The sequence below is a fragment of the Procambarus clarkii genome, chromosome 64 (assembly GCF_040958095.1).
Source record: "Procambarus clarkii isolate CNS0578487 chromosome 64, FALCON_Pclarkii_2.0, whole genome shotgun sequence".
NCBI lineage: Eukaryota > Metazoa > Arthropoda > Malacostraca > Decapoda > Cambaridae > Procambarus > Procambarus clarkii.
Genome location: NC_091213.1, coordinates 30195098 through 30220623, shown reverse-complemented (window position 1 = coordinate 30220623; position 25526 = coordinate 30195098). Strand labels below are relative to the sequence as shown.

Genomic DNA, 25526 nt, shown 5'->3' with positions numbered 1-25526 from the left:
CAGAGCTTGGGTCAGAGCTTGGGTCAGAGCTTGGGCCAGAGCTTGGGTCAGAGCTTGGGTCAGAGCTTGGGTCAGAGCTTGGGTCAGAGCTTGGGCCAGAGCTTGGGCCAGAGCTTGGGCCAGAGCTTGGGCCAGAGCTTGGGTCAGAGCTTGGGTCAGAGCTTGGGCCAGAGCTTGGGTCAGAGCTTGGGTCAGAGCTTGGGTCAGAACTTGGGTCAGAACTTGGGCCAGAGCTTGGGTCAGAGCTTGGGCCAGAGCTTGGGTCAGAGCTTGGGTCAGAGCTTGGGTCAGAACTTGGGTCAGAGCTTGGGTCAGAGCTTGGGTCAGAGCTTGGACCAGAGCTTGGGCCAGAGCTTGGACCAGAGCTTGGGCCAGAGCTTGGGCCAGAGCTTGGACCAGAGCTTGGGTCAGAACTTGGGTCAGAGCTTGGGCCAGAGCTTGGGCCAGAGCTTGGGTCAGAGCTTGGGCCAGAGCTTGGGCCAGAGCTTGGACCAGAGCTTGGACCAGAGCTTGGGTCAGAACTTGGGTCAGAGCTTGTTTATGTAAAATAAGATTTAGTATAAATGGAGATAAGTCTGTGTAGGGGACTCTACAAAGATGTGTGTCCAGTGCTGTGTCCAGGGCTGCGTCCGGAGCTGTGTCCAGTGCTGTGTCCAGGGCTGTGTCCGGGGCTGTGTCTGGAGCTGTGTCCATGGCTGTGTCCGGGGCCCCTGTTGTTTACCATACACATATAAGCTTCATATACGTAAGATTAATAAAAGTGTATATGCACATTTGAAGACGACACATCACTTCTGTTATTACATCAGAGTAATGACAAAAGCTTAACTTAAAATATAAGAACATTTTGCAATTCTTGAAAGACGAAATTAGTCCTTTCCAAAATTGGAGCTTGTGTGTTTGTTTTGGAGCTAAACGCCTTGACCCAGAGGTGGTCTTGGTGTGGGCATGAGGAGGTGGTCTTGGTGTGGGCATGAGGAGGTGGTCTGGGTGTGGGCATGAGGAGGTGGTCTTGGTGTGGGCATGAGGAGGTGGTCTGGTTGTGGGCATGAGGAGGTGGTCTGGGTGTGGGCATGAGGAGGTGGTCTTGGTGTGGGCATGAGGAGGTGGTCTGGGTGTGGGCATGAGGAGGTGGTCTTGGTGTGGGCATGAGGAGGTGGTCTGGGTGTGGGCATGAGGAGGTGGTCTTGGTGTGGGCATGAGGAGGTGGTCTGGGTTTGGGCATAAGGATGTGGTCTTGGTGTGGGCATAAGTAGGTTGTCTGGGTATGGGCATAAGGAGGTGGTCTGGGTATGGGCATAAGGAGGTTGTCTGGGTATGGGCATAAGGAGGTGGTCTGGGTATGGGCATAAGGAGGTTGTCTGGGTATGGGCATAAGGAGGTGGTCTGGGTAAGGGCATAAGGAGATTGTCTGGGTATAGGCATAAGGAGGTGATCTGGGTGTGGGCATGAGAATTTCTGGAGTACATAGTTTCTAGTGTACCAGCACATCCAATATTCCACGTACCTGTGTATAGACAGTTTTTGTATTATTATCACAAGATAATCCCCGCACTTACCTGACCGTTTCCGCAGACTAATATAATATCAACACTCCTGTGGGAAACTTGTTAATCTTTAAGCAAAAGTAATCGAAACTAAAAGTCTATCTATTGTTAGCTTTTTTGTTCGCTAATTAAACATGTACGTACAACATACACCCGTCTCAGGACTCGTATAAGAAACACTAAAATATTCAGAGATAATAAATAGTTGAAGCATTAAATATGTAAATGTTATTTGCCCGTCTGTTCAGACACACCTATGGAGAAAACCGCCTCATTTTGCAGCACGTTACACCATCCAGAGCTAAACAGAGTTCGTGAGCTGAACTATTATCACACTAGACCGTTCAGTGAAGAAGCTATAGTGGCTCCACTACACAAGGCTCGTCGATACGGCCGACTTTCTCACCTCTTGCAAGGTTGGCCTCCGATTCCAGACGATCCAACGATTGCGCGCCGTCCCTTCACTCCTTCCTCTCACTTCTCGCGCCGTCCCTTCACTCCTTCCTCTCACTTCTCGCGCCGTCCCTTCACTCCTTCCTCTCACTTCTCGCGCCGTCCCTTCACTCCTTCCTCTCACTTCTCGCGCCGTCCCTTCACTCCTTCCTCTCACTTCTAACTCCGTCCTCATATTCCTGCTACTCACAAAGACTATGTGCTTTCCCCTGATGGTTATCTTACCTAATGGACATCAGGTAAGATAGCCATCAGGGATGATAGCCATCAAGTAAGATAGCCATCAGGGATCATAGCCATCAAGTAAGATAGCCATCAGGGATGATAGCCATCAAGTAAGATAGCCATCAGGGATGATAGCCATCAAGTAAGATAGCCATCAGGGATGATAGCCATCTAGTAAGATAGCCATCAGGGATGATAGCCATCAAGTAAGATAGCCATCAGGGATGATAGCCATCTAGTAAGATAGCCATCAGGGATGATAGCCATCAAGTAAGATAGCCATCAGGGATGATAGCCATCTAGTAAGATAGCCATCAGGGATGATAGCCATCAGGGAAGATAGCCATCAGGGATGATAGCCATCAAGTAAGATAGCCATCAGGGATGATAGCCATCTAGTAAGATAGCCATCAGGGATGATAGCCATCAGGGAAGATAGCCATCAGGGATGATAGCCATCAGGGAAGATAGCCATCAGGGATGATAGCCATCAGGGAAGATAGCCATCAGGGAAGATAGCCATCAGGGATGATAGCCATCAGGGAAGATAGCCATCAGGGTTGATAGCCATCAGGGAAGATAGCCATCAGGGATGATAGCCATCAAGTAAGATAGCCATCAGGGATGATAGCCATCTAGTAAGATAGCCATCAGGGATGATAGCCATCAGGGAAGATAGCCATCAGGGATGATAGCCATCAGGGAAGATAGCCATCAGGGATGATAGCCATCAGGGATGATAGCCATCAGGGAAGATAGCCATCAGGGATGATAGCCATCAGGGATGATAGCCATCAGGGAAGATAGCCATCAGGGAAGATAGCCATCAGGGATGATAGCCATCAGGGAAGATAGCCATCAGGGATGATAGCCATCAGGGAAGATAGCCATCAGGGAAGATAGCCATCAGGGATGATAGCCATCAGGGAAGATAGCCATCAGGGATGATAGCCATCAAGTAAGATAGCCATCAGGGATGATAGCCATCTAGTAAGATAGCCATCAGGGATGATAGCCATCTAGTAAGATAGCCATCAGGGATGATAGCCATCTAGTAAGATAGCCATCAGGGATGATAGCCATCTAGTAAGATAGCCATCAGGGATGATAGCCATCTAGTAAGATAGCCATCAGGGATGATAGCCATCAAGTAAGATAGCCATCAGGGATGATAGCCATCAAGTAAGATAGCCATCAGGGATGATAGCCATCAAGTAAGATAGCCATCAGGGAAGATAGCCATCAGGGATGATAGCCATCAGGGAAGATAGCCATCAGGGATGATAGCCATCAGGGAAGATAGCCATCAGGGAAGATAGCCATCAGGGATGATAGCCATCAGGGAAGATAGCCATCAGGGATGATAGCCATCAAGTAAGATAGCCATCAGGGATGATAGCCATCTAGTAAGATAGCCATCAGGGATGATAGCCATCTAGTAAGATAGCCATCAGGGATGATAGCCATCTAGTAAGATAGCCATCAGGGATGATAGCCATCTAGTAAGATAGCCATCAGGGATGATAGCCATCTAGTAAGATAGCCATCAGGGATGATAGCCATCAAGTAAGATAGCCATCAGGGATGATAGCCATCAAGTAAGATAGCCATCAGGGATGATAGCCATCTAGTAAGATAGCCATCAGGGATGATAGCCATCAAGTAAGATAGCCATCAGGGATGATAGCCATCAAGTAAGATAGCCATCAGGGATGATAGCCATCTAGTAAGATAGCCATCAGGGATGATAGCCATCAGGGATGATAGCCATCTAGTAAGATAGCCATCAGGGATGATAGCCATCTAGTAAGATAGCCATCAGGGATGATAGCCATCAAGTAAGATAGCCATCAGGGATGATAGCCATCTAGTAAGATAGCCATCAGGGATGATAGCCATCAGGGATGATAGCCATCTAGTAAGATAGCCATCAGGGATGATAGCCATCAAGTAAGATAGCCATCAGGGATGATAGCCATCTAGTAAGATAGCCATCAGGGATGATAGCCATCAGGGATGATAGCCATCAGGGATGATAGCCATCAGGGATGATAGCCATCAGGGATGATAGCTGACACCAAATCAGAAAAAAACAAAGTACTAAATCGCCTCAGGCGAGAGGATTGGAAGGGTCCCCCGGCTTGGGGTCCCTTAGGACACGACGGAGGAGGCCCCCGGCTTGGGGTCCCTTAGGACACGACGGAGGAGGCCCCCGGCTTGGGGTCCCTAAGGACACGAGGGAAGAGGCCCCCGGCTTGGGGTCCCTTAGGACACGAGGGAAGAGGCCCCCGGCTTGGGGTCCCTAAGGACACGATGGAAGAGGCCCCCGGCTTGGGGTCCCTAAGGACACGACGGAAGAGGCCCCCGGCTTGGGGTCCCTAAGGACACGACGGAAGAGGCCCCCGGCTTGGGGTCCCTTAGGACACGACGGAAGAGGCCCCCGGCTTGGGGTCCCTAAGGACACGACGGCAGAGGCCCCCGGTTTGGGGTCCCTAAGGACACGACGGAAGAGGCCCCCGGTTTGGGGTCCCTTAGGACACGACGGAAGAGGCCCCCGGCTTGGGGTCCCTAAGGACACGACGGAAGAGGCCCCGGCTTGGGGTCCCTAAGGACACGACGGAAGAGGCCCCCGGCTTGGGGTCCCTAAGGACACGACGGAAGAGGCCCCGGCTTGGGGTCCCTAAGAACACGACGGAAGAGCCCCCGGCTTGGGGTCCCTAAGAACACGAGGGAGGAGGCCCCCGGCTTGGGGTCCCTAAGGACACGACGTAAGAGGCCCCCGGCTTGGAGTCCCTAAGGACACGACGGAAGAGGCCCCCGGCTTGGGGTCCCTAAGGACACGACGGAAGAGGTCCCCGGCTTGGGGTCCCTAAGGACACGACGGAAGAGGCCCCCGGCTTGGAGTCCCTAAGGACACGACGGAAGAGGCCCCCGGCTTGGGGTCCCTAAGGACACGACGGAAGAGGGCCCCGGCTTGGGGTCCCTAAGGCCACGACGGAAGAGGCTCCCCGGCTTGGAGTCCCTAAGGACACGACGGAAGAGGCCCCCGGCTTGGGGTCCCTAAGGACACGACGGAAGAGGCCCCGGCTTGGGGTCCCTAAGGACACGACGGAAGAGCCCCCGGCTTGGGGTCCCTAAGAACACGAAAGAAGAGCCCCTGGCTTGGGGGTCCCTAAGAACACGAAAGAAGAGCCCCCGGCTTGGGGTCCCTAAGAACATGAAGGAAGAGACCCCGGCTTGGTTTCCCTAAGAACACGGGGATGAGCCCCCGGCTTGGGGTCCCTAAGAACACGAGGGAAGAGCCCCCGGTTTGGGGTCCCTAAGAACACGAGGGAAGAGCCCCCGGCTTGGTTTCCCTAAGAACACGGGGGAAGAGCCCCCGGCTTGGGATCCCTTAGGACACGACGGAAGAGGCCCCCGGCTTGGAGTCCCTAAGGACACGACGGAAGAGGCGCCCGGCTTGGAGTCCCTAAGGACACGAGGGAAGAGGCCCCCGGCTTGGGGTCCCTAAGGACACGAGGGAAGAGGCCCCCGGCTTGGAGTCCCTAAGGACACGAGGGAGGAGGCCCCCGGCTTGGGGTCCCTAAGGACACGACGTAAGAGGCCCCCGGCTTGGAGTCCCTAAGGACACGACGGAAGAGGCCCCCGGCTTGGGGTCCCTAAGAACACGAGGGAAGAGCCCCCAGCTTGGGGTCCCTAAGAACACGAGGGAAGAGCCCCCGGCTTGGGGTCCCTAAGAACACGAGGGAAGAGCCCCCGGCTTGGGGTCCCTAAGAACACAAGGGAAGAGCCCCCGGCTTGGGGTCCCTTAGGACACGACGGAGGAGGGACGACGATACGGAAATTGACGGTCAAAGTTACACATACTCCAGTTTAATTCCTTGTGGTGACAAGTGCCTCACGCCCTTCCAGATCAACAGTTACGGCACATGACGCCCCGGGCGGGGCTTCCAAAGTTGTCTTTCCATCAGGTGGCAGCTGTTGATTTTAGTGAAACTTTTCTGCTGAATTTAGAAGTATTTTCATTTAACTTTTTTATTTTGCCTTAAAAATCTGAAGAAAAGTTTCCTGGCCAAGCCCAAAAGTTGTGTATAAATCGGTGGGTAAAGATGGTGTTATCTCCAGCAGGAAGGCACATGTGGAATGCCTGCCATAGTTATTGCTTTACCGTCCTGCCTCTCATGTCCATCAGGTAATACCACTCGTTGTATGCTGCAGCTGTCAGTTGTATGCTGCAGCTGTCAGTTGTATGCTGCTGCTGTCAGTTGTATGCTGCTGCTGTCAGTTGTATGCTGCAGCTGTCAGTTGTATGCTGCAGCTGTCAGTTGTATGCTGCAGCTGTCAGTTGTATGCTGCAGCTGCCAGTTGTATGCTGCAGCTGTCAGTTGTATGCTGCAGCTGTCAGTTGTATGCTGCTGCTGTCAGTTGTATGCTGCTGCTGTCAGTTGTATGCTGCAGCTGTCAGTTGTATGCTGCTGCTGTCAGTTGTATGCTGCAGCTGTCAGTTGTATACTGCAGCTGTCAGTTGTATGCTGCAGCTGTCAGTTGTATGCTGCAGCTGTCAGTTGTATACTGCAGCTGCCAGTTGTATGCTGCAGCTGTCAGTTGTATGCTGCAGCTGTCAGTTGTATACTGCAGCTGTCAGTTGTATGCTGCAGCTGTCAGTTGTATACTGCAGCTGTCAGTTGTATGCTGCAGCTGTCAGTTGTATACTGTAGCTGTCAGTTGTATGCTGCAGCTGTCAGTTGTATACTGCAGCTGTCAGTTGTATGCTGCAGCTGTCAGTTGTATACTGTAGCTGTCAGTTGTATGCTGCAGCTGTCAGTTGTATACTGCAGCTGTCAGTTGTATACTGCAGCTGTCAGTTGTATACTGCAGCTGTCAGTTGTATGCTGCAGCTGTCTGTTGTATACTGTAGCTGTCAGTTGTATGCTGCAGCTGTCAGTTGTGTACTGTAGCTGCCAGTTGTATACTGCAGCTGTCAGTTGTATACTGCAGCTGTCAGTTGTATACTGCAGCTGTCAGTTGTATGCTGTAGCTGTCAGTTGTATACTGCAGCTGTCAGTTGTATGCTGCAGCTGTCAGTTGTATACTGTAGCTGCCAGTTGTATGCTGCAGCTGTCAGTTGTATACTGCAGCTGTCAGTTGTATACTACAGCTGTCAGTTGTATGCTGCAGCTGTCAGTTGTATGCTGCAGCTGTCAGTTGTATACTGTAGCTGCCAGTTGTATGCTGCAGCTGTCAGTTGTATGCTGCAGCTGTCAGTTGCATGCTGCAGCTTCCAGTTGTATACTGCAGCTGTCAGTTGTATACTGCAGCTTCCAGTTGTATACTGCAGCTGTAAGTTGTATACTACAGCTGTCAGTTGTATGCTGCAGCTGTCAGTTGTATGCTGCAGCTGTCAGTTGTATACTGCAGCTGTCAGTTGTATGCTGCAGCTGTCAGTTGTATGCTGCAGCTGTCAGTTGTATACTGCAGCTGTCAGTTGTATACTGCAGCTGTCAGTTGTATGCTGCAGCTGTCAGTTGTATGCTGCAGCTGTCAGTTGTATACTGCAGCTGTCAGTTGAATACTGCAGCTGTCAGTTGTATACTGCAGCTGTCAGTTGTATACTGCAGCTGTCAGTTGTATACTACAGCTGTCAGTTGTATGCTGCAGCTGTCAGTTGTATGCTGCAGCTGTCAGTTGTATACTGCAGCTTCCAGTTGTATGCTGCAGCTGTCAGTTGTATACTGCAGCTTCCAGTTGTATGCTGCAGCTGTCAGTTGTATACTACAGCTGTCAGTTGTATGCTGCAGCTGTCAGTTGTATACTACAGCTGTCAGTTGTATGCTGCAGCTGCCAGTTGTATGCTGCTGCTGTCAGTTGTATACTGCATCTTCCAGTTGTATACTGCAGCTGTCAGTTGTATGCTGCAGCTTCCAGTTGTATGCTGCAGCTGTCAGTTGTATACTACAGCTGTCAGTTCTATGCTGCAGCTGTCAGTTGTATACTACAGCTGTCAGTTGTATGATGCAGCTGCCAGTTTTATGCTGCAGCTGTCAGTTGTATGCTACAGCTGTCAATTGTATGCTGCAGCTGTCAGTTGTATGCTGCAGCTTCCAGTTGTATACTGCAGCTGTAAGTTGTATACTACAGCTGTCAATTGTATGCTGCAGCTGTCAGTTGTATACTGCAGCTGTCAGTTGTATGCTACAGCTGTCAGTTGTATGCTGCAGCTGTCAGTTGTATACTACAGCTGTCAGTTGTATGCTGCAGGTGTCAGTTGTATACTGCAGCTGTCAGTTGTATGCTGCAGCTGTCAGTTGTATACTACAGCTGTCAGTTGTATGCTGCAGCTGCCAGTTGTATACTGAAGCTTCCAGTTGTATACTGCAGCTGTAAGTTGTATATTGCAGCTGTAAGTTGTATGCTGCAGCTGTCAGTTGCATGCTGCAGCTTCCAGTTGTATACTGCAGCTGTCAGTTGTATACTGCAGCTTCCAGTTGTATACTGCAGCTGTAAGTTGTATACTACAGCTGTCAGTTGTAAGCTGCAGCTGTCATTTGTATGCTGCAGCTGTCAGTTGTATGCTGCAGCTGTCATTTGTATGCTGCAGCTGTCAGTTGCATGCTGCAGCTTCCAGTTGTATACTGCAGCTGTCAGTTGTATACTGCAGCTTCCAGTTGTATACTGCAGCTGTCAGTTGTATGCTGCTGCTGTCAGTTGTATGCTGCAGCTGTAAGTTGTATACTACAGCTGTCAGTTGTATGCTGCAGCTGTCAGTTGTATGCTGCAGCTGTCAGTTGTATGCTGCAGCTGTCAGTTGTATGCTGCAGCTGTCAGTTGTATACTGCAGCTTCCAATTGTATGCTGCAGCTGTCAGTTGTATACTGCAGCTTCCAGTTGTATACTGCAGCTGTAAGTTGTATACTACAGCTGTCAGTTGTATGCTGCAGCTGTCAGTTGTATGCTGCAGCTGTCAGTTGTATACTACAGCTGTCAGTTGTATGCTGCTGCTGCCAGTTGTATGCTGCTGCTGCCAGTTGTATACTGCAGCTGTCAGTTGTGTACTGCAGCTGCCAGTTACTACACTGGCCAGTAAAGAATATACTACAGCGTCACGCACATTATACTACATTGGTCAGTTTACAGTATACTACAGTGGCCAGTATATAGTATACTACAGTGGTCAGTTTAAAGTATACTACAGTGGCTAGTGTACAGTATACTACAGTGACCAGTATACAGTATACTACAGTGGCCAGTATACAGTATACTACAATGACCAGTATATAGTATACTACAGTGGCCAGTATACCGTATACTACAGTGGCTAGTATACAGTATACTACAGTGACCAGTATACAGTATACTACAGTGGCCAGTATACAGTATTATTCAGTGGTTAGTTTACAATATACTACAGTGGTCAGTGTACAGTATACTACAGTGGCCAGAATACAGTATACTACAGTGGCCAGTATACAGTATACCACAGTGGCCAGTATACAGTATACTACAGTGGCCAGTATACAGTATACTACAGTGGCCAGTATACAGCATAGTACAGTGGCCAGTATACAGTATACTACAGTGGCCAGTATACAGTATACTACAATTTGTAAGTATACATTATACTACAGTGGCCAGTATACAGTATACTACAGTTGCTATTATACTGTATACTACAGTGACCAGTATACAGTATACAACAGTAACCAGTATACTACTGTGGCCAGTATACAGTATACTACAGTGGCCAGTATACAGTATACTACAGTGGATAGTATACAGTATACTACAGTGACCAGTATACAGTATACTACAGTAGCCAGTATACAGTATACTACAGTAGCCAATATACAGTATACTACAGTAGCCAGTATACAGTATACTACTGTGGCCAGTATACTACAGTGGCCAGTATACAGTATACTACAGTGGCCAGTATACAGTATACTACATTGGCAAGTATACAGTATTCTACAGCGGCCAGTACGCAGTATACTTTAGTATACTACAGTGTCGAGTACACAGTATATTACAGTGGCCACTATACAGTATACCACAGTGGGCATTATACAGTATACTACAGTGGCTAGTATACAGTATACTACAGTGATCAGTATACAGTATGCTACAGTGGCCAGTATACAGTATGCTATAGTGGGCATTATACAGTATACTACAGTGAGCAGTATACAGCATACTACAGTGGCCAGTATACAGTATATTACAGTGACCAGTATACAGTATACAACACTGGCTAGTATACAACACTGGCCAGTATACAGTATTCAACACTAACCAGTATACAACACTGGCCAGTATACAACACTGGCCAGTATACAACACTGGCCAGTGTACAGTATTCAACACTAGCCATTATACAACACTGGCCAGTATACAACACTGGCCAGTATATAGTATACAACACTGGCCAGTATACAACACTGGCCAGTATACAGTATACCACAGCGTTCAGTGTACAACACTGGCTAGCATACAGTATACAACACTGGCCAGTATACAGTATACAACAGTAGCCAGTATACAACACTGGCCAGTATACAACAGAGAACAGTATACAACACTGGCCAGTATACAACAGTGGCCAGTATACAACACTGGCCAGTATACAACAGAGAACAGTATACAACACTGGCCAGTATACAACAGTGGCCAGTATACAACACTGGCCAGTTTACAGTATACCACAGCGTTCAGTGTACAACACTGGCTAGCATACAGTATACAACACTGGCCAGTATACAGTATACAACACTGGCCAGTATACAACACTGGCCAGTATACAACACTGGCCAGTATACAACACTGGCCAGTATACAACACTGGCCAGTATACAACACTGGCCAGTATACAGTATACCACAGCGTTCAGTGTACAACACTGGCTAGCATACAGTATACAACACTGGCCAGTATACAGTATACAACAGTGGCCAGTATACAACACTGGCCAGTATACAACAGAGAACAGTATACAACACTGGCCAGTATACAACAGTGGCCAGTATACAACACTGGCCAGTATACAGTATACCACAGCGTTCAGTGTACAACACTGGCCAGCATTCAACATGGACTGCGTTAGATGACGTATTCCTTGACGTACTGGTCAGTGTGAGCTGTTGCTGTGCCCTTCTTACACTGTCTCCGTCAACACATTGTGACGCCTGTAACATTCTTATTGTTTTGTTGACGCAACACACGAGGTCACCGTAAATATTCCGAGCTGGGTCTTAAGATGTGTTACCTCTCCCTCTCGTAACACCGGCCGGGGTCTTAAGATGTGTTGCCTCACCCTCTCGTAACCCTGGGCTGGGTCTTAAGATGTGTTACCTCACCCTCTCGTAACACCGGCCGGGGTCTTAAGATGTGTTGCCTCACCATCTCGTAACACCGGCCGGGGTCTTAAGATGTGTTACCTCACCCTCTCGTAACACCGGGCGGGGTCTTAAGTTGTGTTGCCTCACCCTCTCGTAACACCAGGCGGGGTCTTAAGATGTGTTGCCTCACCCTCTCGTAACACCGGGCTGGGTCTTAAGATGTGTTACCTCTCCCTCTCGTAACACCAGGCTGGGTCTTAAGATGTGTTGCCTCACCATCTCGTAACACCGTGCTGGGTCTTAAGATGTGTTACCTCACCCTCTCGTAACACCAGGCTGGGTCTTAAGATGTGTTACCTCTCCCTCTCGTAACACCAGGCGGGGTCTTAAGATGTGTTCCCTCACCCTCTCGTAACACCAGGCTGGGTCTTAAGATGTGTTCCCTCACCCTCTCGTAACACCGTGCTGGGTCTTAAGATGTGTTACCTCACCCTCTCGTAACACCAGGCTGGGTCTTAAGATGTGTTACCTCTCCCTCTCGTAACACCAGGCGGGGTCTTAAGATGTGTTCCCTCACCCTCTCGTAACCCTGGGCGGGGTCTTAAGATGTGTTGCCTCTCCCTCTCGTAACACCGTGCTGGGTCTTAAGATGTGTTGCCTCACCCTCTCGTAACACCGGGCGGGGTCGTAAGATGTGTTGCCTCACCCTCTCGTAACACCGTGCTGGGTCTTAAGATGTGTTGCCTCACCCTCTCGTAACACCGGGCGGGGTCTTAAGATGTGTTGCCTCACCCTCTCGTAACACCGGGCGGGGTCTTAAGATGTGTTCCCTCACCGTCTCGTAACACCGGGCTGGGTCTTAAGATGTGTTGCCTCACCCTCTCGTAACACCGGGCGGGGTCTTAAGATGTGTTGCCTCACCCTCTCGAAACACCGGGCTGGGTCTTAAGATGTGTTACCTCTCCCTCTCGTAACACCAGGCTGGGTCTTAAGATGTGTTGCCTCACCCTCTCGTAACACCGGGTGGGGTCTTAAGATGTGTTACCTCTCCCTCTCGTAACACCAGGCTGGGTCTTAAGATGTGTTACCTCACCCTCTCGTAACACCAGGCTGGGTCTTAAGTTGTGTTGCCTCACCCTCTCGTAACACCAGGCTGGGTCTTAAGATGTGTTGCCTCACCCTCTCGTAACACCGGGCGGGGTCTTAAGATGTGTTGCCTCACCCTCTCGTAACACCAGGCGGGGTGTTAAGATGTGTTGCCTCACCCTCTCGTAACACCAGGCGGGGTCTTAAGATGTGTTGCCTCACAGTCTCGTAACACCAGGCGGGGTCTTAAGATGTGTTGCCTCACCGTCTCGTAACACCAGGCGGGGTCTTAAGATGTGTTGCCTCACCCTCTCGTAACACCGGGCGGGGTCTTAAGATGTGTTGCCTCACCCTCCCGTATCACCAGGCGGGGTCTTAAGATGTGTTGCCTCACCCTCTCGTAACACCAGGCGGGGTCTTAAGATGTGTTGCCTCACCCTCTCGTAACACCGGGCGGGGTCTTAAGATGTGTTGCCTCACCCTCTCGTAACACCGGGCGGGGTCTTAAGATGTGTTGCCTCACCCTCTCGTAACACCGGCCAACAGTTGTATATAAATACCGTCACAGGTGTTAGTTCTATAACACAAGACTATCAGCTGATGTTGACAATCATAGCAACATCACGCTGCTATGTTATGCTATGCTGTGCTATGCTATGCTATGCTGTGCTATGCTATGCTATGCTGTGCTATGCTGTGCTATGCTATGCTATGCTGTGCTATGCTGTGCTATGTTATGCTATGCTGTGCTATGCTATACTATGCTATGCTATGCTATGCTGCTATGCCGCCCTGGTAATAAGCAGCGAGCGTGTTTAATCAGCGCAGCTTCCAACTAAAACGGAACCCAGGTTTCAGTACCGTGTTTGTGTTATCTCCGAGACTGGAAACACCAGCCTCTGGATTATTAGGTTATCGTGTTGCCTCGTCTCCGATAGCGCTAATTGCCACTGCGAGCCTTTGATCAGTGTTATTCTGTGTCTCCCCCGACAGCATCGACTCCCGCAGCGGGCCGCTGGACCACTCGGTCCACTGGTCAGGGCTGGGCGTCCGGGCTAAGTTTGACCTGACCTCCCCGACCCAGAGTCTGGTCATCAGCCCCGTTGAGGCTCAGGACGAGGGCGACTACCGCTGTAGGATCGACTTCAGGGCCTCCCCGACCAGGAACCTCAGGGTGAAGCTGGCGGTTATTGGTGAGTATTGTGTGAGGTGGGTGGTGAGTACTGATGTGGGGGAGGTGAGTATTGTGTGAGGTGGGTGGTGAGTACTGTTGTGGGGAGGTGAGTATTGTGTGAGGTGGATGGTGGGTACTGCTGTGCGGGGTGAGTATTGTGTGAGGTGGGTGGTGAGTACTGATGTGCGGGGTGAGTATTGTGTGAGAAGGGTGGTGAGTACTGTTGTGCGGGGTGAGTATTGTGTGAGGTGGGTGGTGAGTACTGATGTGCGGAGTGAGTATTGTGTGAGGTGGGTGGTGAGTACTGTTGTGGGGAGGTGAGTATTGTGTGAGGTGGGTGGTGAGTACTGATGTGGGGGAGGTGAGTATTGTGTGAGATGGGTGGTGAGTACCGTTGTGCGGGGTGAGTATTGTGTGAGGTGGGTGGTGAGTACTGATGTGGGGGAGGTGAGCATTGTGTGAGGTGGGTGGTGAGTACTGTTGTGGGGGAGGTGAGCATTGTGTGAGGTGGGTGGTGAGTACTGATGTGGGGGAGGTGAGCATTGTGTGAGGTGGGTGGTGAGTACTGATGTGGGGGAGGTGAGTATTGTGTGAGGTGGGTGGTTAGTACTGTTGTGCGGGGTGAGTATTGTGTGAGGTGGGTGGTGAGTACTGTTGTGCGGGGTGAGTATTGTGTGAGGTGGGTGGTGAGTACTGATGTGCGGGGTGAGTATTGTGTGAGGTGGGTGGTGAGTACTGTTGTGGGGAGGTGAGTATTGTGTGAGGTGGGTGGTGAGTACTGATGTGGGGGAGGTGAGTATTGTGTGAGATGGGTGGTGAGTACTGTTGTGCGGGGTGAGTATTGTGTGAGGTGGGTGGTGAGTACTGATGTGGGGGAGGTGAGCATTGTGTGAGGTGGGTGGTGAGTACTGATGTGGGGGAGGTGAGTATTGTGTGAGGTGGGTGGTGAGTACTGTTGTGGGGGAGGTGAGCATTGTGTGAGGTGGGTGGTGAGTACTGATGTGGGGGAGGTGAGCATTGTGTGAGGTGGGTGGTGAGTACTGATGTGGGGGAGGTGAGCATTGTGTGAGGTGGGTGGTGAGTACTGATGTGGGGGAGGTGAGCATTGTGTGAGGTGGGTGGTGAGTACTGATGTGGGGGAGGTGAGCATTGTGTGAGGTGGGTGGTGAGTACTGATGTGGGGGAAGTGAGTATTGTGTGAGGTGGGTGGTGAATACTGATGTGGGGGAGGTGAGTATTGTGGTGGGGAGGTGAGTATTGTGTGAGGTGTGTGGTGAGTACTTTTGTGGGGAGGTGAGTACTGATGTTGGAGGTGAGTATTGTTTAAGGTGGATGGTGAGTACTGTTGTGGGGGAGGTGAGTATTGTTTAAGGGGGATGGTGAGTACTGTTGTGGGGAGGTGAGTATTGTGTGAGGTGGATGGTGAGTACTGTTGTGGGGAGGTCAGTATTGTTTAAGGTGGATGGTGAGTACCGTTGTGGGGGAGGTGAGTACTGTTGTGAGGAGGTGAGTATTGAGTGTGAGGTAGATGGTGAGTACTGTTGTAGGGAGATGAGTATTGAGTGTGAGGTGGATGGTGAGTACTGCTGTGGGGAGGTGAGTATTGAGTGAGGTGGATTGTGAGTACTGTTGTAGGGGAGGGGAGTATTTTGTGAGGTGGATGGTGAGTACTGTTGTGGGGAGGGGAGTATTGTGTGAGGTTGATGGTGAGTACTGTTGTGGGAGAGGTGAGTATTGTGTGAGGTGGATGGTGAGTACTGTTGTGGGGGAGGTGAGTATTGTGTGAGGTGGATGGTGAGTACTGTTGTGGGGGAGGTGAGTATTGTGTGAGGTGGATGGTGAGTACTGTTGTGGGGAGGGGAGTACTGTTGTTGGGGAGGTGAGTACTGAGTGAGGTGGTTGGTGAGTACTGTGGTGGGGGAGGTGATTATTGTGTGTAGTGGATGGTGAGTACTGTTGTGGGGGAGGTGAGTATTGAGTGAGGAGGATGGTGAGTATTGCTGTGGGGAGGTGAGTACTGTGTGAGGTGGATGGTGAGTACTGTTGTGGGGTAGACTTTAAGAGTTCCTCACTCAGCTCATCTTTATGAGTTGCCACAACGGTCAGAAAATAGTGTACAAATCACCCAGCCTGAGCCAAGCTTGCTGAGAAACCCAAGGGGTAGAAAATGTGAATGTGAGCCGCCATTATATATAGTACATCATATTTTGTTCGTTTTGTATTTTGAGGTCTAAATGAAATGTAATATTCGAGAGGACAGTTTGTCCCATTAGAAACCTCATGTCATCATTATATGTTTCTTCTGTTACTTTATAAATTAACTTTTGGGTCTCTATCAAATAATATCTAAACAACGAATTTAATTTTACTACAAAAACCTCTTAAAAATTTAAACTGTTACATATTAATCAAATCAAATGAACTTGTGAGACGACTTGAACCCTCGGCTAAAGATATCCTAGCCGCTCACCTTACCACTGTACTACCCCGACTTGTTAAAAATAATACAACTGGGATTCCACTGAAACCACAGGGAGTCTGGAGGCTTCTCCTGAAGTCCACGTTTTACCTCTGTAAAAAATATGTAATATTTTTATGTAAGGAATATGTAATATGTTTATGTATAGAATATGTAATATTTGTATGTAAAAAATATGTAATATTTTTATGTAAGTATGTAATATGTATTACATATTACATACTGAATTCTTCATTACTCTTGTAATTTTCTAAAAACTGCTTCAAGTTGCAAACTTGATCGAAATGTTTCACATCATCAACCTCTACTCCCATTATCTATCCAAAATTTGATGCAAAGCTCCTCATCATTCTAATCTGGTAATTCACTCGAGGTCATCCACTTCAAACAAGATATCTTTTCCATTGGTTTCATCCACTTACCCAAATACTCTCAGCATCTGTTCCAGAGATTAACTAATTCAGCACAAAATATGTTACACTCTTCTTCATATCCTTCTGTGCATTCCTGTGCATCCAGTCCATTAACTTTTATGGACATAATATTATGATTCTTTCTACAAGTATATTATGAACAGACTCCATACTTGTCACCACTTCTACAACAGAATTGCTTTACTTTTCAATTGCATGAAAGGAAAATTACGTAAATATATTATAGTACATAATTTTTTAATAAAATTATATAAATATATATATACTTTATTATATATAAATTATTTTTTGAGGGATGGAATTGAAATTCCAGTCTTTTGGATAATTTTTCAAATTCTTCCTTGGCGCAAATTTAACAACTGAAACTTGGAAAAGTCTTGGACCCAAATTCAGACTGTGTGGAGAATTACAGCAATATTTTGCTATATTTTGCAGCATAAGCAATTAAGACAATACTAACAGCCCAGAAACAAAATTAGTTTACTTATGATAATAATATTGGTGGGATTCCTATGAGCTATATGAAAGTTTGAATGGTTTAATCTGAATGGAAAAGGGAGAATAGGTTCTAACAGACATAATGGGGGGTAATTTTGTCCCAGAAATGAATTAAAGGTGTTGTAGACTGAAAAATTGTTAAGTATTAGAAAGAGATATATTTAAACAATTTAATCACATCAAGAAAGAAATTAGTAAGCATAAGACTGAAATTTCAAAAAGAGGAATTTGGTAATTGAAGATTATATTATGGTCAGTCAAGAAAGTACGGTGGCTAGTGCACTGAAAGCTTTGGTAGAAAAAATCTAAATGGGAAAATATGCAGCCAGAAATCTGCATAGAGGAGTGAGAGCGTTGACTCTCGTCTGTGGTTGCACGAAACTCGTGGGATATGAACGGGAAACGTTATGAGTTAGAGTAAAATAAATCGATTACCTGACAAAAAAAAAATGCTTTGTGTTAGGAAAGTAAATATGGAGAATTGTGGGCGCCAAAATGCAGTCAACTGCAACACTGAGGTGGGTGAACAAAGACGTTGAACAAATTGTGCGTGTTGAGCAAGTGGATGATTGTAGAGTGGTGAAATGAGTTTAGTCGAGTGAATTTGAGAGAAAAGGGAGAAAAGGAAAGCCGTGTAAAAGTTTGGCTGACAAGGTGAAGGAGTGGAAGCAGGGAGTGTCAACAATACACTGGATGGGGTTAGATAAGAAACATGGAGGAAGTGGTTTGTTCCGAAGGAGTAAATATACTTGTGCATAATGTATATATGATAGTTCATGAAGAGCATGGTACATATGATCTTGTAATTTGGTGGGTGGTGTTGTGGATGACTGCTGGTGTGTGATAGTGCGTGTATAATCCTTAACTGTAATCTGTTTAGTGATTTATATGATGAATGGACGAGCGATGGACGCAACATTTTATTTCTATTATCTATAGCAGCTTTTTAATATTTTAACCGCCTTTCTTCTCCTGCATAATGTCCTCCCATTCCTCTTCCTACAACTCGAAAGTGGCATGCAGATATATATATATATATATATATATATATATATATATATATATATATATATATATATATATATATATATATATATATATATATATATATATATATATATATATAAATATATTATTATTAAATATGACCGAAAAAGTAAGATTAATAATTCTAACACGAATTTTCTCGATCTTTCGTACGTTTCTTTTCACTGTTGGCGGTAATTCAAAAATCAATTCTCCAAAAGTCATTTTTATTTCTAGTCTGACGCGACACTTGAGCGCGTTTCGTAAAACTTATTACATCTTCAAAGACTTTAGCTTACACATACACAACTGAATAGAACTTACACATCTTCGATTTGTTTATATCTACATTTGAGTGAGGTGGATGGGGTCTCGTTGGACGTAGAATCCCTGTTTACCAACGTACCCGTGGACGAGACAATCGGGATGATAGCCGACAGAGTGTATCGTGATCCGGCCTGCACTCCTCTTGACATACCAGAAAACATTCTGAGGAAACTACTCCAAGCTTGTACTAAAGAGGCACCCTTCTTGAGCCCGGATGGGCACATGTATAAGCAAGTAGATGGGGTCGCCATGGACTCCCCCCTAGGTGTCCTGTTTGCAAACTTCTACATGGGTACCATCGAGCAAAAAGTCTTAGTCGAAATGAACTTGAAACCGGCCATATACTGCAGGTATGTTGACGACATTTTTACACAGGTACCTGATGTCAGACATCTGCAGGAGCTGAAGGAGGCATTTGAGTAGAGTTCCGTGCTGCGTTTCACTTACGAGATGGAAAAGGATGGGAAGCTGCCCTTTCTAGATGTAACAGTCATGGAAAAGAGCGGAGGTTTCCACACTGCAGTCTACACTAAGGAAACGAACATAGGAATGTGCCTAAATGCCAACAGCGACAGCCCAGACAGGTACAAAAGGAGTGTTGTTAACGCTTATGTCGACCGTGCTCTCAGCCACAGCTCAGAATGGAAGCAAGTCGACGAAGAACTCTGTAGGGTAAGGCAGGTCCTAGTCAACAACGGCTTCTCCAATGGTTTCGTCGAAGACATCATAAGAAGGAAAGTGAAACGCCATGCAACCTCTGAAGAGACAACCAACACAACACCTATACCCCCTATTAGACTATTTTACAGGAACTTCTTTTCAACAGCTCATAAAACGGAGGAAAGGGTCCTGAAAGATATTGTTAATAGAAACGTTATCCCTACAGACAAAAATCAGAGGATACAACTGACGATTTACTATAAAACCAGAAAAACGGCCAGCCTACTCATGAGAAACTCTCCAGACACAAAGCAGAACGCTTTAAAAGAGACCAACGTCGTCTATGCCTTCAAATGCCCACTTGGGGACTGTAAGCTCCAAAAAACCCAGTATATAGGCAAGACATCAACATCTCTTTCTAGGCGTTTACCGATGCATAAGCAACAGGGCTCTATTAAGGAACATATAATCTCTTCCCACAACCAAACCATCGCCAGAGAAATCCTAGTAAACAACACAGAAATCATCGATAGATACAGCGATAGCAGGCGGCTTGATGTCTGCGAGGCTCTAAACATCAAGAAGTCAACACCAGCAATCAACAGCCAATTAATGCACAACTATATTCTACCCACCTCAAGACTCCGCTCCAATATAGAAGCATCAAGAAATATGGACCAATAGGCTTTCTACAAATCACTTCCATTCAATACCCATTGTTTCGTGTTCTGTCTTGTGTTTAGGAATTTAATACCCTATTAATACCACCTCACCCCATCCACCTCACTCAAATGTAGATATAAACAAATCGAAGATGTGTAAGTTCTATTCAGTTGTGTATGTGTAAGCTAAGGTCTCTGAAAATGTAATAAGTTTTACAAAACGCGCTCAAGTGTCGCGTCAGACTAGAAATAAAAATGAATTTTGGAGAATTGATTTTTGAATTACCTCCAACAGTGAAAAGAAACGTACGAAAGATCGAGAAAATTCGTGTTAGAATTATTTATCTTACTTTTTCGGTCATATTTAATAATATATGTCTACAGGAAAGACTGCTACCAAAATATACTAATATATATATATATATATATATATATATATATATATATATATATATATATATATATATATATATATATATATATATATATATATATAGATATATGTATAGATATATATATATATATATATTTACTCCTCTTTTCCTAATGACAGATTGTGGGCTGTAAGGGGCAGGTGGGGTGAATGAATTAGTTGTTAGGTTGATTGAAGATCCACAGTCCACCTGCAGATAAGTATCTCACATCAGCTTGTGGGAACCGACCTGTGAGATTTATATTTATTTAATTTATATGAATTTATATTTACGTTAATTTATATACTTCGATAGCAATTTGTATAATGATAAGTGGACTGTATTTCTGCAATAATCTCATAATCTCACAAATCGATCCTCTACACATTAGGGGGGGTTATTAAATTAATATATATGCAGCCAATCAAACTACAGTATTAACTACATACATTGAAGAGGTTCCTTATCTTATAGTACAGCAGGCTAGTCCACCAGGTATAACTAGAGTGTAGACACCAAATTATCCTCTTTGAGGTAGCTTCTATCACCCAGTAACTGGTGCACATAATCTTGCATCCTCGTCTTGACCTGTCAAAAGTGCGCTAGCTGTGAAGCCAGATACCTATATATGACAAGTATATCAGAGAAAACAGTACATGGAACATGAAGACCTGGCTTAATTACCTTTAGTTTGAGGCTTCCATGTGATCTAACCGGGTCACCCTATATCCTGACATTAATGGCCATAAATGAATGATAAACGGGTTTCGGGTAGACACTTAACTTGAATTTGTAGACAGCGTGTTGACAATGGTACACCTTTGGGTTCCATAACACTACGTCCAAGTAAAATTAACAGGAGCCGAATTTGCTCCCGTGTGAGCCTCTGGTCTCAATAAACAACAATGGCTGCCCTCCTCCTCACTCTGACGCCTGGCTTACATTGTCCAGATTTCAGAACGTGATAGAAGGGTCACATTTACTCTACTTTAATATTGATAATTAAGTTAATTTATATAAGATGTTTTTATGATGGTAAAGTCCAAAGACTAATGTATTTAAGAATAATTCCCACCATAATAGGTGGTGAATTATAATAGTATGTGGTGATGATATCCCGTTTTCTATAGACGGTAATTCCACTACAAGTTACGTTTTCTATGGGTAACTTGTTTATACAACACAGCTCTTATCTGTCTGTATGATATTATTATTAAATAGTGTCGGATTTTCCGACATAATTCCCCAGGGGGCTGCTCACGGGTCGAAGTCCTATTTAGAACAGACGAACACCGATACTCCTACTTCGAATTATTAGATTAATTTGATGTTAGTAGTTAGTAATCACACATTTGTGCGTCTGTTCGTACAGGACGGATGTCCCGTACTAGAGTTGCAGGGGTTAGAAGTCTAATGCGATTTCATTTCCCTGTTAACTCTTGAAAGGCTAATATTCAAGCCTTATTACATATTATTTAACCCAGAAGAATGGATGTGATCAAGTACTACAGTCAAGTATGATTCAGGGACTGCAGTGAGATCAGTGACATTAGATATAACTTGAAGTTTCTTCAGGTAACTGGTCACTGATATATAAACACTGAGGCCCATGGAATACATCTTGATTAAATAATAAATGTATCAAATCAGTCATCAGATTTATTAGGGTTTAATTTAGTTAATTGATTCAGAAGATTGAATAGCTCATCATTAAAGTAAAGTATGGTTCTGAGACTGCAGTGGGTTCAGTGACATTGGTCGCAGTGACTTGTAGCTGTTTTAGGCTACTGTTCACTGATTTGCCACTGAGGTCTCATGAACTCATCTTCAGCTTTAAATGATGATACTAACATCAACCTCTGTTACTATAGTCAGCTGTAATCTCCTTAGTATAATGCTACTGGAGAAATATAATCAGCTGACAAATTTAGATTTCTACTGGTATTGTTTATCTGCAGGCATAGGTCTCCTCAGGCTTGATACTGGGCCTGAGAGTAATTTACCTCCTGCAGAGTTTAACATGGTTATACCCTGATATTTAGTAGGGCTACCGATGAATCGATGGCAATAGTCTGTCCCTACAAGGAGACCGTTTGGCATTTGATTTGCTCAAATTTACCTGCAGCTGCTTGATAATAGCTTTCCAGGTCAGCATAATCAACTGTTGATTGTTGTGACAAATCTTCACATTTCTTGATCTGTCTTGTTAAGTGGCCTTTAAGACCTGCAAGGGTTCTTTTCATTCTCCCTGCATTATCCATACTGGCTCGTTGGTGAAGCCTTGTGGGACTTGTACTTGGGCTGCTCATAATACTGAACAAGCTCTAATGGTAGGCTAGGGTAAATTCTGCACTCACTAGGCAATAATCCTACCTCTACTAGAGGTTAGCACTTAAAATTAATACACATTATATATATATACAATCATCCACACTAATGATTTGAGTGATAAACCAGTGTCACTGGAAGTACCTTTAGGTTAGCTCTTCTATATCACCCTAGGATGGTAGAGACACTAATTAATCACTCAAAGGTGTAATGATCATAAGTAAATTATTATATATACACAACTCAACTCGAGTTGATAAAAATTACACCCAAAATAGGGTCTGCACCATTCATTAATGGTGTTAGGTTGTTCAATATAGTACAACTGACTATGGTAATAATGGGACTAGGATGAACGATAATAGTTCAACTAGTCAATGGTAAATATCCTACCCTGTTGTGGGTTGGCAATTAGTAAATATTATATTGTGAACACTAGTGCAATATATATTAAATAATTCTCTATTTTGGAGAAATAATATACACAATTATTGATAATAGCCTCTTAATTGCCTCTATGAAACTTCTAATACTATCTAGAAGTATTAAATATTATTAGTGACCTCGCGAAATAAAGTCCACAAAATTCGTGGATAATCTCTCGCGAAATGTAACACCACGAAATCCGTGAACAATCTCGCGAAGACACAGTCACTAATTTGGCTGGATTCTATATTAGCGCTGTCATTTCACGAAATAACACGCCACCAAATATCTGTGGGTGTGCATGAAACCGCTGACGAAGCTGAACTGGGCTGAGGGAGGCTCCTGAGCTCCCTCGAGGCTACGCTGCCGTCTTGACTGCTGGCTTTGTTTAAATAACACTGCACTAGTATATTTAATGAATCCACTGGTTAACTGGTTCATCCGGTACTAAGATGACCAAATGTGGGTTCATAGGACCGAATAATCCGTCATCCGGTTCGAAGATGACCAAATAATGTGGGAACCGACCTGTGAGATTTATATTTATTTAATTTATATGAATTTATATTTACGTTAATTTATATACTTCGATAGCAATTTGTATAATGATAAGTGGACTGTATTTCTGCAATAATCTCATAATCTCACAAATCGATCCTCTACACATTAGGGGGGGTTATTAAATTAATATATATGCAGCCAATCAAACTACAGTATTAACTACATACATTGAAGAGGTTCCTTATCTTATAGTACAGCAGGCTAGTCCACCAGGTATAACTAGAGTGTAGACACCAAATTATCCTCTTTGAGGTAGCTTCTATCACCCAGTAACTGGTGCACATAATCTTGCATCCTCGTCTTGACCTGTCAAAAGTGCGCTAGCTGTGAAGCCAGATACCTATATATGACAAGTATATCAGAGAAAACAGTACATGGAACATGAAGACCTGGCTTAATTACCTTTAGTTTGAGGCTTCCATGTGATCTAACCGGGTCACCCTATATCCTGACATTAATGGCCATAAATGAATGATAAACGGGTTTCGGATAGACACTTAACTTGAATTTGTAGACAGCGAGTTGACAATGGTACACCTTTGGGTTCCATAACACTACGTCCAAGTAAAATTAACAGGAGCCGAATTTGCTCCCGTGTGAGCCTCTGGTCTCAATAAACAACAATGGCTGCCCTCCTCCTCACTCTGACGCCTGGCTTACATTGTCCAGATTTCAGAACGTGATAGAAGGGTCACATTTACTCTACTTTAATATTGATAATTAAGTTAATTTATATAAGATGTTTTTATGATGGTAAAGTCCAAAGACTAATGTATTTAAGAATAATTCCCACCATAATAGGTGGTGAATTATAATAGTATGTGGTGATGATATCCCGTTTTCTATAGACGGTAATTCCACTACAAGTTACGTTTTCTATGGGTAACTTGTTTATACAACACAGCTCTTATCTGTCTGTATGATATTATTATTAAATGGTGTCGGATTTTCCGACACAGCTTGTATTTTATAGAAGGATAAGATTTAATATATACAGTTCTATGAATGAAGACTGATTCTATATAAATCAGAGATTCAAGCATGTACATAGTCTAGACTAGCACCATAACTATCAACAGCCAATATATTCTTATACTATAAACAACAATTTAAATTGTAGAAGTATGATAAATGACCTTAAATGTAGTCTAAGTACTATTAACTAAGTACTAGAAATTATTTTCAATTAAATGAACTTATATGATAGCTAAGCAAGCAATTGTTAACTTATATATTCAAGGATATATATAGATGTAGATTTATTCAATTTATATGAAGAGGTACAGTCAGCCTGATTGAATCTTTTCCCACACAATGGACACTCATGATGTTTTGTTTACCGTGACTGAATCTTTTACCACATACTGGACATTCATGAAGTTTAGTGCTTAGAGAAGATTCAACTGCTGCACAACAATATTAATAAACTTACTGAAATATGAGGCGTGGCCTCGCTCTATAACCGACAGACAGACTCATTTAATATATTAAAGTTACACAAGCATACAATTGGCCAACTAATATACTCAATAACATCAATATACTTCTCTGACTGCCGGGGTGCCTGTTTGACAGTGTGCCAGACTAGATAACTCTCTTGTCGTGAGTTTAGGCACGATATTTTATATCACAGCTTTGCTGTATGATGTTCTAGTAGTGTAGCTATGTGATTGTCCTTAATTACAGTTGCAGAAAGATGAGGGTGGAGGTGGAGACAGTGTCACTGTGTGCTCCACTATACACTCCTATTTGATATAAATGTTCTAGGAATTTTCCTTGTAGATATTGTCCAGGTACTCCCCCAGTTTTAGAGAGTAATCACTGGTGATAAAGATAATTTGATAAGGTGTCCTGAGCTAAGTAATGTTCGCAAGACACTATAACATTTGTTCACTC

At 45.1% G+C, this 25526-nt stretch overlaps 1 protein-coding gene across 1 annotated transcript in view; it reads left to right on the top strand.

Moving 5' to 3' along the window:
* The window catches only part of LOC138354830 (neuronal cell adhesion molecule-like), a 253131-nt gene that overhangs the window by 75590 nt on the left and 152015 nt on the right, over nt 1–25526 (top strand). Inside the window, exon 3 of the mRNA XM_069309330.1 lies at nt 13636–13835. Coding sequence (XP_069165431.1) covers nt 13636–13835 — 200 coding nt within the window. The remainder of the gene's footprint in view (nt 1–13635; nt 13836–25526) is intronic.